The sequence below is a fragment of the Alternaria atra genome, assembly GCF_907166805.1.
Source record: "Alternaria atra isolate CS162 genome assembly, contig: 23, whole genome shotgun sequence".
Lineage (NCBI taxonomy): Eukaryota > Fungi > Ascomycota > Dothideomycetes > Pleosporales > Pleosporaceae > Alternaria > Alternaria atra.
The window spans coordinates 1,761,247-1,774,375 of record NW_025091321.1 but is presented as its reverse complement, the minus strand read 5'-3'; the positions used below and the strand labels follow the sequence as shown (position 1 = coordinate 1,774,375).

General features: G+C 51.1%; 7 protein-coding genes across 7 annotated transcripts; 6 read left to right on the top strand and 1 right to left on the bottom strand.

The window, feature by feature from the left end:
* Positions 1 to 732: 732 nt before the first annotated feature.
* Positions 733 to 1,653, top strand: ALTATR162_LOCUS4180 (uncharacterized protein; the record flags this gene model as incomplete). The annotated part of the gene is made up of 2 exons (XM_043311790.1): positions 733 to 817; positions 875 to 1,653. 2 exons carry the CDS (start codon positions 733 to 735, stop codon positions 1,651 to 1,653), a joined length of 864 nt encoding a protein of 287 aa, XP_043167725.1.
* Positions 1,654 to 2,812: 1,159 nt separating this feature from the next.
* On the top strand, positions 2,813 to 3,882 carry ALTATR162_LOCUS4179 (uncharacterized protein; the record flags this gene model as incomplete). The annotated part of the gene is made up of 2 exons (XM_043311789.1): positions 2,813 to 3,100; positions 3,151 to 3,882. 2 exons carry the CDS (start codon positions 2,813 to 2,815, stop codon positions 3,880 to 3,882), a joined length of 1,020 nt encoding a protein of 339 aa, XP_043167724.1.
* A 491-nt stretch (positions 3,883 to 4,373) lies between these two features.
* On the top strand, positions 4,374 to 5,859 carry ALTATR162_LOCUS4178 (uncharacterized protein; the record flags this gene model as incomplete). The annotated part of the gene is made up of 2 exons (XM_043311788.1): positions 4,374 to 4,554; positions 4,613 to 5,859. 2 exons carry the CDS (start codon positions 4,374 to 4,376, stop codon positions 5,857 to 5,859), a joined length of 1,428 nt encoding a protein of 475 aa, XP_043167723.1.
* Positions 5,860 to 6,286: 427 nt separating this feature from the next.
* Positions 6,287 to 7,699, top strand: ALTATR162_LOCUS4177 (uncharacterized protein; the record flags this gene model as incomplete). Its single annotated transcript, XM_043311787.1, has 1 exon — positions 6,287 to 7,699. The coding sequence occupies one exon, from the start codon at positions 6,287 to 6,289 to the stop codon at positions 7,697 to 7,699; it is 1,413 nt and encodes a 470-aa protein (XP_043167722.1).
* Positions 7,700 to 8,526: 827 nt separating this feature from the next.
* On the bottom strand, positions 8,527 to 10,202 carry ALTATR162_LOCUS4176 (uncharacterized protein; the record flags this gene model as incomplete). The annotated part of the gene is made up of 2 exons (XM_043311786.1): positions 8,527 to 9,641; positions 9,698 to 10,202. The coding sequence occupies 2 exons, from the start codon at positions 10,200 to 10,202 to the stop codon at positions 8,527 to 8,529; spliced, it is 1,620 nt and encodes a 539-aa protein (XP_043167721.1).
* A 310-nt stretch (positions 10,203 to 10,512) lies between these two features.
* Positions 10,513 to 11,847, top strand: ALTATR162_LOCUS4175 (uncharacterized protein; the record flags this gene model as incomplete). The annotated part of the gene is made up of 2 exons (XM_043311785.1): positions 10,513 to 10,586; positions 10,632 to 11,847. 2 exons carry the CDS (start codon positions 10,513 to 10,515, stop codon positions 11,845 to 11,847), a joined length of 1,290 nt encoding a protein of 429 aa, XP_043167720.1.
* Positions 11,848 to 12,366: 519 nt separating this feature from the next.
* Positions 12,367 to 12,897, top strand: ALTATR162_LOCUS4174 (uncharacterized protein; the record flags this gene model as incomplete). Its single annotated transcript, XM_043311784.1, has 1 exon — positions 12,367 to 12,897. The coding sequence occupies one exon, from the start codon at positions 12,367 to 12,369 to the stop codon at positions 12,895 to 12,897; it is 531 nt and encodes a 176-aa protein (XP_043167719.1).
* Positions 12,898 to 13,129: the final 232 nt, after the last annotated feature.

Below are 13,129 nucleotides of genomic sequence, written 5' to 3'. Positions count from 1 at the left end.
CCAAGATCAACTTTAGAAGTCACAAGGAGAAAGGTCTATACTCCTCAGTCGCGGTCAAGTGGCAATTTGCTTAATCCTGGGTGGGTCTTATGTACGGAAGCAAGGCTAAATATCATCGAGCGGCGATGTCGTGGAGTAAAGTTGTTGGACTCAACAGTAGTCACGGCACCTCCCGTCCTTTGCTCTACTGCTTTGGCTATATATTTCTTGAGCAAGGTGGAAAACCAGCGGAGCTGGACTGTTACTGAGGATATGGTCTGTGTGTAGACATGTAAGGGAATAATAGAGGGATTTAATGGAGGAAGATCTGCTCTCACGAAGCTAAAACGTATGTATCGGAGGGTTAAAGTTGTTTCCAACGCTGAGGGGTGAATTGGACGGCACTAGTAGCACTTGCGCCTGATGCCTCTCTTACGGGTATATTAGCTTAGTTTGTATACAAATGCGAGGCTGCGTATCCTCGTATCCGATTCAGCTTGCACTGAGGTTTACCCTAATGTAAAAGACTAATCTATCTTAGGGGGTAAGCCGTGGCTGTGCATGCTGTCACGTGTAACGGAGTCATACTCATGGATATGGCTAAGTCCAATCTTTACTACAAACGCCATCAAGATCCCTCCGCATCTACTGTCCAGTCATTTTGACCACGAATCGTGTCACCGCCGCCATTCGTAGATACTTCGGATGGTTGAACCCCAAACGAACAATGTCGCAACGTCGCCGACCAGCAAGATGAGTATAGTAAACCGCGTAGAACCCGATACACCCAGTACACTCAAGTACAACCACAAAGCCGGTTTCTTGGATCTACCAGGCGGTGTGTTCATCATCGCAACTCTTCGTAGCATCTTAACTCTCTGACACTCATTTTCAGAGCTCCGCAATGCCATCTACAACCTCGTAGCGACTTGCTCAAGAGATGGTCCATATCCGAATCCGCGCACAAAAGTCAAACTAAAGCACATCAAAGGCTTCCACAACAACTTACCATGGCACCGTCTCCAACGTCAAGACCTAGGCCTTACACAAACCTGTCGCCAGATACGTTCAGAGTACCTACCAATATACTCAACACACACGAGTCTATACATATACATGCGCACCTTCGCCCTCGCTGCCGAAGACCTAAACATAACGAAATACAATGTCGGCATGCCAGCCGGTGACGCAGTGATTGGCGTACGAAACTGGGACGGTGATAATTCATGGCGAGAACATCGCTCATGCGTCGACATAGCGCCGCTTCTCGCTCTCCACCTTCGTCAACCCGAGCTTCTATTCAGGTTTGATGACGCTGAGTGCATGCGCGAGAAACTCAGGCGCAATAAGCAATTGGATACGAGTACCTATTTCACCACCCTCTTTTCTTTACATACGAATCCACTTTGGCGCTCCTTCTTTACCACGGCTGTAAGAGAGGTGTTCGTGTATCCTGATTTAGATTGGATTTGCGCGAAACATGTCAAGGTGCATATTGAGATCGAGAAGGAGTTTGGTGAGATTTGGATGCGGAGCCGGAAGGCTAGGCAGAACGGGAGGCGGGGAAAGATGAACGAGTGGTTGGTGACGGTTGGACTGGAGGGATTGGTGAGGTGGGATGGTTTGAGGATTTATTGGGCGACAGGGTGGTTTGAGGGGTTGTTTGGGAAGTAGGGCCGCGGATGTGTAGAAGCACAGTTGAAAACCTGGATAAAAATGTTAGGAAACGAATACAAAGAGCTTTGAAGAGTTTGTAGACATTCGACACAGCATGTCGGTATTCGTTGGGTTGCTTGGCATATTTGCTCATCTTCGAGAAGCATTTTATCGCTTCCGCAGCAGGCCTTCTGGTCGGCGAGGTAGCTGCGGCCTGCAGATCCAATCACGGAGAATAATACAACAAGCGGATCGCACGTGCGGGCTGACGTGCAGCGGTGTGAAGAACTTCGAAGAAGCATATCCAAGGTATTCTCTGGAAGATGAGTAGTACATCTTGTAGAAAGAAAGCCACTCGCAGCTGTGGTGAACGTCATCGATGGAAACCGCGCCAGTGGCTGTCACCCGGCAGCCACTTCTGTCCGTCGCACGAAGTCCTTCTGGAAACCATCTAGACACCGACCGGTATTTGGCGGACCATGTTAATATTGCAGTCCGTATAGCAGTGACTCCATGGTATTTCCGATGTTGCAGGCTGCGAAGACGAAGTCGCCGACCATCTTCAAGACCCCGACCCCAGAGACAATTTCCACTCACGACCGCGACGTAGAAATCATACGACATCCCACATCGTGAAACGCCTCGACAACCGGACCATGTGTTGTCCGCAGAGCCACCAGCCTTACCGTGCGGTTGTACAAGCCCAAGCCCGCGTAATATTCCCTTCTACTACCCTTAGGGTCCTTTCTCGTCGCCGAAGACCCATGCACCGGCCACGCGCGAGCCACGTTTAAAGCCCACGCTAGGCGGTTTAGGGGTGTTTGCATATCTGCTGCCGGCGCCACCACTCTGTCCGCCACAACATGTCCATCGTCGGGATGGCCACATTTCGGTTAAGTCCACAATTGTAACTTGAGGTCGCCGACTAGGAGAATGTTTACACGGCGATTGGCACATGGGCCGTTTTTGGCCGTTAGCGAGGAAGATCTCGCGCTGATTAGAATCTAGGGGTTCGTAATGAGGTGTCTACGAACGGCTTGTTTGCCTGTATTGGAATTGGCTTTCTTTGATTTTGCTACTTTCGTTCTGTTGCACCGTACATTAGGGAAATTCCTTAGTGAGAGTCGAGTCTTGAAAGGAGGGAGCATCGTCGAGACGGCAATACCTCATCAAGAGAATGTTCACGCCTATCGAGACTACCATCGGCGCCTTGCTGTTACATCAAGCAACTAGCAACCTTCTCTATCAGAATGGCGATATTCTGGGCGCCAGCGGCTATCTACGCAGATTGTTCTCTGCGCCTACGAAAGAACTGCTCGCCTTCTTCACTGGCATGGCTGCCAGCTACGTGCCACTGAAGGCACTAGCGCCACAATTGATTACCGAATATCCTGCTGTACAGATCAGCCCACAAACTGCTGTTGTGACAGTAGCGATCGGTGCTCTGGTAGGATGGGGGACTAAGGTGAGAGACTTTTGACGCGAGGATCTTACAACACTAACGTGGACAACCAGATGTCAAATGGATGTACTTCTGGACACATGCTGTGCGGTCTCTCCAGACTGAGTGGTCGCTCAGCAATCGCTGTCGCTACGTTCTTCCCCACGGCGGTCATAACCCGTCATCTCGCTCACCCAAGCCTATCGACCTCGGTATGCTCCGGCAGTGCACCATGCTACACACCCGTATACCCATCCCCGGAGACAACGGTGTCCCTTTTCGTGCTTGCTGTGTTCAGCACACTTGCTGCCCGAACGATACCTGGACTTGTGGCCCAGGCCACAGTTTCGCCCACCACCAAAGACACCAAACAACAGCCCACTGACACGCACACTGCTGCTCGCCTTGTCACACAAGCCTTCTCGGGTCTTCTCTTTGCTCTCGGTCTCCACGTCTCGCAGATGGCGCATCCCGACAAAGTTGCAGCTTTCCTCGCTTTCCCGAACTTGCAACACTGGGATCCGTCGCTTGCTCTAGTCATACTCTTCGGCGTCTTGCCTAATCTGATTGAGAACCAGATGAAAGGCTTTGACAGCTCACCATCGTTTGCCGACAAGTTCTCGCTGCCTACGAAGACGTTAAAAGATGTTGACAAAAGATTCGTCATGGGGGCTGCGGCTTTTGGTATTGGCTGGGGCTTGACGGGAACGTGTCCTGGTCCGGCGGTGCTTCGAGTTTTCTTCCAGCCGGTTTGGGGAGTCCTGTGGATCGGTGGGTTCTGGCTTGGAGGCAAACTGAGCATATAATTCAGTTGTTCCTTGTACTTCTAATGGGTGGCTCTTTGCGTCGCATGATACCCCACATAGATCTCTGTTTCGTCAATGGCCGTTGAGGTAAGACGGTGGTTGTGGATAATAATAATGACCAGGCATAAAATGTCAGTATAATGATTACGAAGATACGCCTGCAAGATGAATGGAAAGATGCCAAAATGCTCGTGAGCTTTGATTAAAATGCCACCTGATGTGTTGCTCCCTCGATGCTGAGCATGCCCTTCGAACCGACAGGAGATCTCTCCACGTCATCGACAGGCATTCTGTTCTTCGTGAGATTTCAAGGCTTAGCGGTATGTATCCCCTTGTTTTGTGAATGAGTTCTAGCAGGCTAGAGTGAAAGAAGAGACGCTTCCAAGGTTGTGGACCCTGAGTGAAGTTCAGCCCTACCAAAAAAGTCAGCCCCGCCACATCATATCATCCCACCGGACCCCCGCGACGCGCTCAACCACGAAACACACACAATGGAGGACGATAGAGCTGCGACCAATCTGGGTCCCGATGCGGACCAGGGTATGCCAGAAGAGGCGGTACCCGTGCAAAAACAGCCGAAAAGACGCTTCGTAGGCAGGAAGACGGCGGAGAAGGCGGGCGAGCAGCAAGCGGACCCCAATGCCAATATCGAAGATTCAAGCGCGATACAAGGTGTGAGGAACCCACAGACAGGCTATGAGATTTATGGAGGAACTAACTAGCACCAAAGTCGCCCAGCCTCGACGTACAGCTCGTGTCTTGAACGCGATTCCCGACGATATCCTCCACGACCAGGAAATCAACGATGCGATCGCCCTCCTACCCCCAAACTACAATTTCGAGATCCACAAATGCATACATCGCATACGGACATCAGGCGCCAAGTCGATAGCTTTGCAGTTTCCCGAGGGGCTGCTGCTGTTCGCAACAACCATATCCGACATTCTGACGCGATTCTGCCCCGGTACTTCGACATTGATAATGGGTGATGTCACGTATGGCGCGTGCTGCATAGACGACTACACTGCGCGAGCGCTAGGATGCGATCTTTTAATACACTACGCACACAGCTGTCTGATACCGGTAGCAGTGACAAAGATTGCGACGCTGTACATCTTCGTCTCCATCAGTATCGATACACAACACTTGATCAATACCATTACCGACAACTTCGCCGTGGGAAAGACTATCGCGTTAGTTGGTACCATTCAGTTTAACGCTACAATACACGGCATCGTGCCGATACTACGGAAGGAAGGCTACAACCCTTTCGTCCCACAGATTGCACCTCTATCCAAGGGCGAGATTCTCGGCTGTACGTCACCATCGATGGCGATCAAGCCAGGTCAGCTCAATGCGAGGGGCAAAGAGGAAGAAGTACCCGACATGATACTGTATCTCGGTGACGGACGCTTCCACCTTGAGAGCGCTATGATCGCCAATCCTCAATTACCCGCATACCGCTACGACCCATACTCGCGGCGGCTTACACATGAAACTTATGAACACGATTCGCTCTACGATTTGAGACGCACTGCCATCCTTACAGCCCGGAAAGCACGCACTTGGGGCGTTATTCTTGGCTCGCTAGGCCGACAGGGAAACCCACATACGTTGACACTCATTGAGAACGAGCTGGCGCGACAGGGTATCAAATGTGTCAACTTGCTCATGTCTGAGATTTTCCCTGGAAAGTTGGCAATGATGTCCGACGTAGAGGCTTGGGTACAGATTGCATGTCCTAGGTTGAGCATCGACTGGGGCTACGCATTTCCAAGGCCGCTGTTGAGTCCTTACGAGGCACTTGTTACGCTCGGCGTAAGAGACGCGCCATGGCTGGAGGAAGACGACACCGTGAGGAGAGCTGAAGCGAAGGAGAGAAAGAACCTCTACCCTATGGACTTCTACGCAAAAGAGGGCCTAGGACGGACCACTATAGATCACGTGAAGGCCGCGGAGGTGCCAGTTGGAGCGTGAAGAGTTGTGAATTATGCATCAAAATCGCGTTCTTTTCTGCTCATATGGGTAGCATCTACGTTATTGCCCGGCGTCAATAGGTTTTGCGATTCTCTAGGACTTTGTCACTTCTTCAGCTCCGGCTTTGCAGGTCGCCTTGGTGAGAAATTGGCGCAGGGACATAGTGGCCCCAAGCAGACGTCTCTTGACCCAGAGTGATCGACTTAGAATAAAATACAATGATTGTTGCTTGCTCTGACCTTTCATCGCGATATCATCAAAGAAATACCTTTCGCTAGTGGTATCAGCAAGCACGGACATATACGAAGTCACCACTCGGCATCCACCTTGTTCGATAGCTCTCTACAACACAGTCAACGTTTGTTCCCATATTTCTCCATGAATCTCGAGCCGCTGACCCAACTCCATCTACTGCTGAACCACGAAAATGTCATCTGCAACAGCGCTCCCTATCATCCCCCAGATTGAGATCACAGCACCGGATATGAATCCAATAACACCTGCCGCTACTCCTGAGGAGCGGAAGCGATCACTGACTTTCCATAGTGCCGCCCAACGCTCTCCAAAGATAGCGCGATTGGATTCCCTTGTACCTCACGTAGATGAGTCTCTTTGTTCTACCATTCACTACGGCGTCTACATGCACGATCTTCTCAAAAGATCAGGCAACGCCGCCCTGCAACTCATCACTACATCTACAGACTTCGATAGTGTCTATGAAGTCATGCGTAAGCATGCTGCGGGACAGATTGAAGCAAACGTACATTGGGGCGCCACAAAAGAGCTAAACACTAACAACCTCTACGAGATCCTGGATGGTAGAAACCGGATCCTCCTCCGTTATGAGCTGGATGCAGTCTCCCCTAATGGTGAAGATACGGACGGTATCCAGATCTGGAACCGCGCTAGCGCATCACCGGCTCTACTTGTGCACTACGGCATGTATATCGGCCTGCACTGTGATACCAGAGATAGAACAGAGCACTTTTTCGTTGGTGGCTTCAAGAGCCTTGGTGAAGCCAGCTATGCCATGAAGCAATCGGCGGCTACATATCTCCAAGGTCATAGCGAAGCCAAGCTGTATGAGAAGAGCATTGAGGTGGTGAACAAAAAGGGTCAACTTCAGCAGCGCTTCACGATTGAGAAAGGTAGGCAGAATGAGAATGGAAGCTTCGTCAAGGAAGCGGATTGGCACTTGGAGCAGGACAGTACTGATTCGAAGGTACCAGTCACCCGTCTCCCCACACCCGGGACATCGAAGTCATCTAAACTGCCAACTGCCCAAACGAATGTTCCGCAAATCGTAACTGAAATTGTCAGAGAAGCCAAACCACACGCTGTACTGCAAGTTCCCGCTCATGTGGTATCGGAACCGCAAGCTGTCCGTGACACACGCCGCTACTCTCAACGGCTCCAATCCCACATTGAACCTTCCAATGACAAAGTGGGAGAAGAGCAGCCTAAGATCAAACCTCAAGCAAAGCAAAAGGCTCCAGTTAAGTCTAGGACCCTAGCTAAGCCAAAATTCCAAGTCCAGGCTCCACATGACTTCACTCCTCATTGTACGTGTCGCCTCCCTGACGACGGCAGTCTCATGATTGGCTGCGACAACGAGAAATGCCCAATCGGCTGGTATCATGGTCGTTGCATCAATGTTCACCAGGCGATGCCGGAGAACGAGGTGTGGTATTGCGAGATGTGTACGCGGGAACGGGAGAATAAGAAAGCTCGAGGTATGGATACGCTCGCTGTGAACATATCTGGGAAGACGCCTGTGAAAAAAGGGGAATGTAGTGGTGGAAAGACACAGGGGAAGGCGAAGAAGAGGAAGTTGAGCTAAATCGAGGCAATGGAGGAAGATGTCGTGCGCTGGCCTCCATAGTCGTTCTAGGTGTGTCAGGTTGTTTACTTGATAGTATCACACGAGGTACCTGGACGGTCTTACTGTCTAGACGTCAACTCCCGTAACTTTATGCTTCACCGAATAGTTCCTACTTCTATCTATGTCGTTATATCTTCAGTACTGTATTCCGCCGATGCTACTCTCGGTCTCTCGTACTGCGCCGGTGTCTTGATAACGCGGTGAAGTAAGACATGGCCAAAGTACGAGCTAATAACAAAGAAGATGATGATGCCGATGGTAGAGTTGTCCATATTTCCTTGATAAATTGAGTAGAAATTCAACTCAGATGATTGCAGATAGTAGAATGTCACACTTCGTACGCAGATATATGGCTTGGCAAAGCGAGCGAGCAGTGGTATCGCGGTGTTGAAAAACTGTAGACGATAGGAAAGAGGTTCATGTTCGAGGATCAGAGGTGGATGGGTATCACGAGGCGGCAGTAAAGCATGGATGTTGCTGTCAGCAAACGCCCTTCGCTTGCGAATGGGTAAGCTAGGTTGAGGGGAGATGTCAGACAGCTGGGACCGTTGCTCGTGTGTCGCATATGAGAACATCTAGAAACAATCCGTCTTCATTTGGCGATTGATCGCTTAGTGCACGAAAAGCAGGATTTGCGCGCATAAGAGTTGAGCAGATTCACCGTTCAGGTCTAGTTGGTAGGGGATGAAGCGCGTAATGGGTATCGTATTCGCTATGCAAGATTCTAAAACAATGCTGAGTATACGCAACTGATTCCTCAATTCAACGCTATCCAGAAACTGCGCTCAATCAATCTCTGGCATTAATTCGTCGTCTTCGATGAGGTCGGGATCTACCTTGCTACCCAGATCGGTGTCTTCGAGGAATGAGCGACCCCGGAGTGCTTCGGGCAAGTACTCCTGCTTTACCTTGCCGTCTAGGTAATCTGGGTTGTATTTGTATCCATCGCCGTACCCCATATCCTTCATCAGCTTGGTCGGCGCGTTGCGTATGTGATGTGGTATGGGTAGTGCGGCAACTCCTGGTTCCTTCAACGCATCCATGGCATTGTGCAAGCCCCGGTATACGCGCGTCGACTTTGGTGAAAGAGATAGGGCGGTGACGGCGTGGGCGAGGTTGATGCGACACTCGGGCATGCCAATCTTCTCACAGGCAGAGTATGTGGCTGTCACTAGGGACAGCATTGTGTTGTCTGCCAGTCCAACGTCTTCGGATGCGACAACGATTAGGCGGCGGGCTATGTAGCGTGGGTCTTCGCCAGACTCAAGCATACGTGCTAAGTAGTACAACGCCGCGTCAGGGTCGGAGCCTCGTATTGACTTGTGCAGTGCGGATATGGTGTCGTAGTGTTGGTCGCCGGCGCGGTCGTATACGAGGGTTTTGGTGAGGCTCTGTTGTATCTTCTCTTTGGTCATGTCAGGTTGCTTCGCTAGGTTGATAGCTAGTTCGAGAAGATTGAGGGCTGTTCTGGCGTCGCCGTCGGAGAAGCGAGCAAAGTACTCCAACATGGACTTGTCAAGGATGGGAGATGTGTAGTTGTCCGAGGCCATTGCGCGTTCCAGTATTCGCACCAAGTGGTCTTCTTTGAGGTCGTCGAGCGTAAAGGTCCGACATCTTGAAAGCAATGCTGAAATGACTTTGAAAGATGGATTCTCAGTCGTTGCGGCTATGAGTGTTATAGTGCCTGACTCTACAGGTCCAAGGAAGGCATCTTGCTGGGTCTTGGAGAAGCGATGCAGCTCGTCACAGAAGACGATGGTCCTTCGACCTGTCAGCTGCAGCTCCCTGAAGGCCTCTGTGAATATCTTGCGCACTTCCTCCAACTTTGTACTTGTGCTGTTAATTTCAACGAAGCGTGAGCCCGATGTGTTGGCGATAAGTCTTGCAATCGTGGTTTTGCCTTTTCAAGAAGTTAGTTTCAAGTCGAAAGTGGAGGATACATGGGGGGGTCATTACCAGTTCCTGGCCGTCCCCAAAGCACCATTGATGGCAGTCTGCCCTCGTCGACCATGCCTCGAAGCACGCCGCCCGGTCCTACCAGCTCTTGACCATATACATCATCTAATGACATGGGCCTCATACGCTCCGCCAGCGGCATGGCATCTGTGACTGCCTTGAGTTTCCGCGCCCGCTTTGGAGCTGATGGCGAGTGCGGCTCGCCATTTGTCGGTGCATCCGCCGCCTCATCAAAGGTTCGTTTCGTGGCCGCTGGTGGCGTCTTGGACCGCTCTACAAGCTGCGTTGCTGTCGGTGGTGCCGGCGGTGATGAGGTTGGATGCCCATTCTTCTGTGTCGCGCCTGGCAGTTTGCGTGCGCCTGGCGTAAAGAAGCTATACGCCTTTCCCAAATTCGGCGTACCCTGTGGTTCTGCTTCAAGAAGAAAGTCTGTGCATGCACTGTCAATGTGTTCGTTGATTCGGGCGTCTTTGACGGCTTTGGCGCAGATTGGGCAATCGACCATGTTCGAAGATGAGTGGCTCGACACACGCGACGCGAAATATTCTGGGGTAACGCGACGAGCGAAGTCGGCGCTATCTCGGAAATGTCCCCGCTTGATGACGGCAGACGACGGACTGGAGCACGCAATACTTCGTACAAGCCAGCCCTTTCGTACCAGACGCTGCAATTCATGAATCTTCTGGGAATCCTTGTGCGCCGATGATACTGCCATGCGAAGTATCGTGACTCCAGCTATAAGATCTATCCGAACCTCGACAAAGAGACCGTTTGCACCTTCCAAGTGCCCCACCAGCTGCCCTCTTCCACAAGCCATGTCAACGACAACAAGAAGGGAAGACCCCTTCAAGCCCGCGAAGAGAGTCGCTGGGCAGAAGCAGGATGTCTGGTATGTCTTGCAGTTCTAGCATGCGACAACAGCTAACAGTGACAGGTCTATCGTCAATGAAGCTGCGGCAGCTTCGCCTGTGCAGCCCATCGTGAACATGGGCCAGGGCTTCTTTGGCTACAACCCTCCCAAATTCGTCCTCGACGCCGCCAAGGCTGCTCTCGACCAAGTAGACTGCAATCAGTATTCGCCCACCAAAGGCCGCCCGCGGTTGAAGAAGGCTATTGCTAAGGCCTACTCTCCTTTCTTCGGTCGCGAGATAGATCCCGAGAAGGAAGTCACAATCACAACAGGCGCAAATGAAGGCATGCTCAGCGCTTTCATGGGCTTCCTGGAAGAAGGAGATGAGGTCATTGTGTTTGAACCTTTCTTCGACCAGTACATAAGCAACATTGAGATGCCAGGTGGAAAGGTTGTCTACGTGCCCCTGCATCCTCCCAAGGACGGCGCGACCAAGACAACGTCTGCAGCCGAATGGAGTCTGGACTTGAAAGAGCTGGAAGCTGCTATTACACCCAAGACCCGCATGATTGTCATCAACTCTCCCCACAACCCCATTGGCAAGGTCTTCTCCAAGGAGGAGCTGCAGGCCATTGGAGATCTATGCGTAAAACACAACATCATAATTCTTTCGGACGAAGTCTACGATCGCTTATACTATGTTCCCTTCACCCGCGTCGCTACTCTGTCACCAGAGATCGCCAAACTTACATTAACAGTCGGTTCCGGAGGCAAGAACTTTTACGCTACAGGTTGGAGAGTTGGCTGGCTGATCGGACCTGAGCATCTGATCAAATACGTCAGTGCAGCGCATACACGAATCTGCTACAGCAGTGTCTCGCCGCTTCAAGAAGCAACAGCAATCGGTTTCGAGCAAGCCGACGCCCACAATTTCTGGGAGGAGTCGAAGAAGGAAATGAAGGCCAAGATCGATAAGTTCACCGCTGTCTTTGATGAGCTCAACTTGCCCTACTCAGAGCCAGAAGGCGGATACTTCGTTCTGGTGAATATGTCCAAGGTCAAACTACCAAGTGATTACGAGTTCCCCCCTCATGTGGCGGAAAGGCCAAGAGACTTCCAGCTCAGTTGGTTCCTGATCAAAGAAGTCGGCGTGGCGGCTATCCCCCCGACTGAGTTCTTCACTCCAGGCAATGCGCACATCGTTGAAGACTGGCTACGGTTTGCCGTATGCAAGAACGATGACGTACTAGAGAGCGCCATGGAAAGGCTTAGGAGTCTTAAGAAGTATATCCAGGAATGAACGCCAGTTCGGATGTCAAGTACAACCAAATAAAGATGTTAAGATTCCAACGATGCATATATTGAGGGCGCGTGTTGAGACTGTCCCCATTGCCGTTCACCATGCAAGTGCGCTTAGACAACAGAATGGAGCCGGATGCAGACTTTGCGGGGCGCCCTTAACACTGTCACGTCGACATCATTCACTTTGGCAGTATTTTCACCTTCATCAGGAACATCTCCACCTCAATCACTATAACTAGGACGGTGACGCCCTTCTAGGTCATAAGGTGGCAGCAAACGCTCCTTACTTCTATCAAGATGATGCCTCACATTCCAGTCTTTCATCTTTGTCGCTTATGGAACAATATCACCGCACTTACATTCCAGTCTTAGTTTCACCTTCACTCCCTTTAGTGTTTGTCATCAAGCGCTACTTACGCAGCGTAAATATGATAAGTGTTGCTTGTTTCAAATTTGACTTACTATCCACTCACTTACTACACCGTCACTCAAACACCGACGATAATTGCACAACGCAATGCTCGCATGTATCCTTTGGTTCGCTATCCTCGCTTTAGCTTTGCCGCAAGCCCAAGTCGAGACAGTGACCCAAAGCCTCCCAACACCGACACCGCCGAAGAAGACACCCGGCCTTAGGCCCGGTTACATCGTTCGACCCTTTCCCAAGTCCATGCCACCGGCGTGGGGAAGCTGGCTTCAGCACCTATCTAGCATTCTAATTCCTGGTCTGACGCCGACACCCATGCCCATGCCCACAACCAGTGTAGTTGGGGAACCGCCAGCGTCTATGCTGATCATTACAGTAACGCCAGGTGGTGGGGTAACTACTGTCACTTCACTCATAACGAGTGTAGTGATAGCTTCACCGCCGCCCTCGACTGTCACTAAATGGGTACCACCAAGCAACGTTGCGAAGCGTGAGGAGCAGCTTCCAGAGGAAGAAGGCGAGGACGCACCCTTCACCCCTACCATCACCCATCTACCTGAGGCAGCCCCGGAGTCTGAACAAGAAAAGGAAGACGACTATGACATGGTGGGAGTCCGCTAGAGGGCGACGATGAGAAGCCTGCAGTTGGAGAGTCGTAGTGAAGGTCGGTAACATGTTTCAAGGCAGGAATGGGTGGAGTCGATAGCATTTTGTACATTACTTTTTCTCTTCCAACATTCACTCCTCCCGATCAGCTTCTCAGTACTTGCACTTGCTTTCAGAACGAGTTGGTTAATTGGGAGAAGGCACTGAGATGTCATGGTATCATGTATTCATAGCTTCATTACTTTAA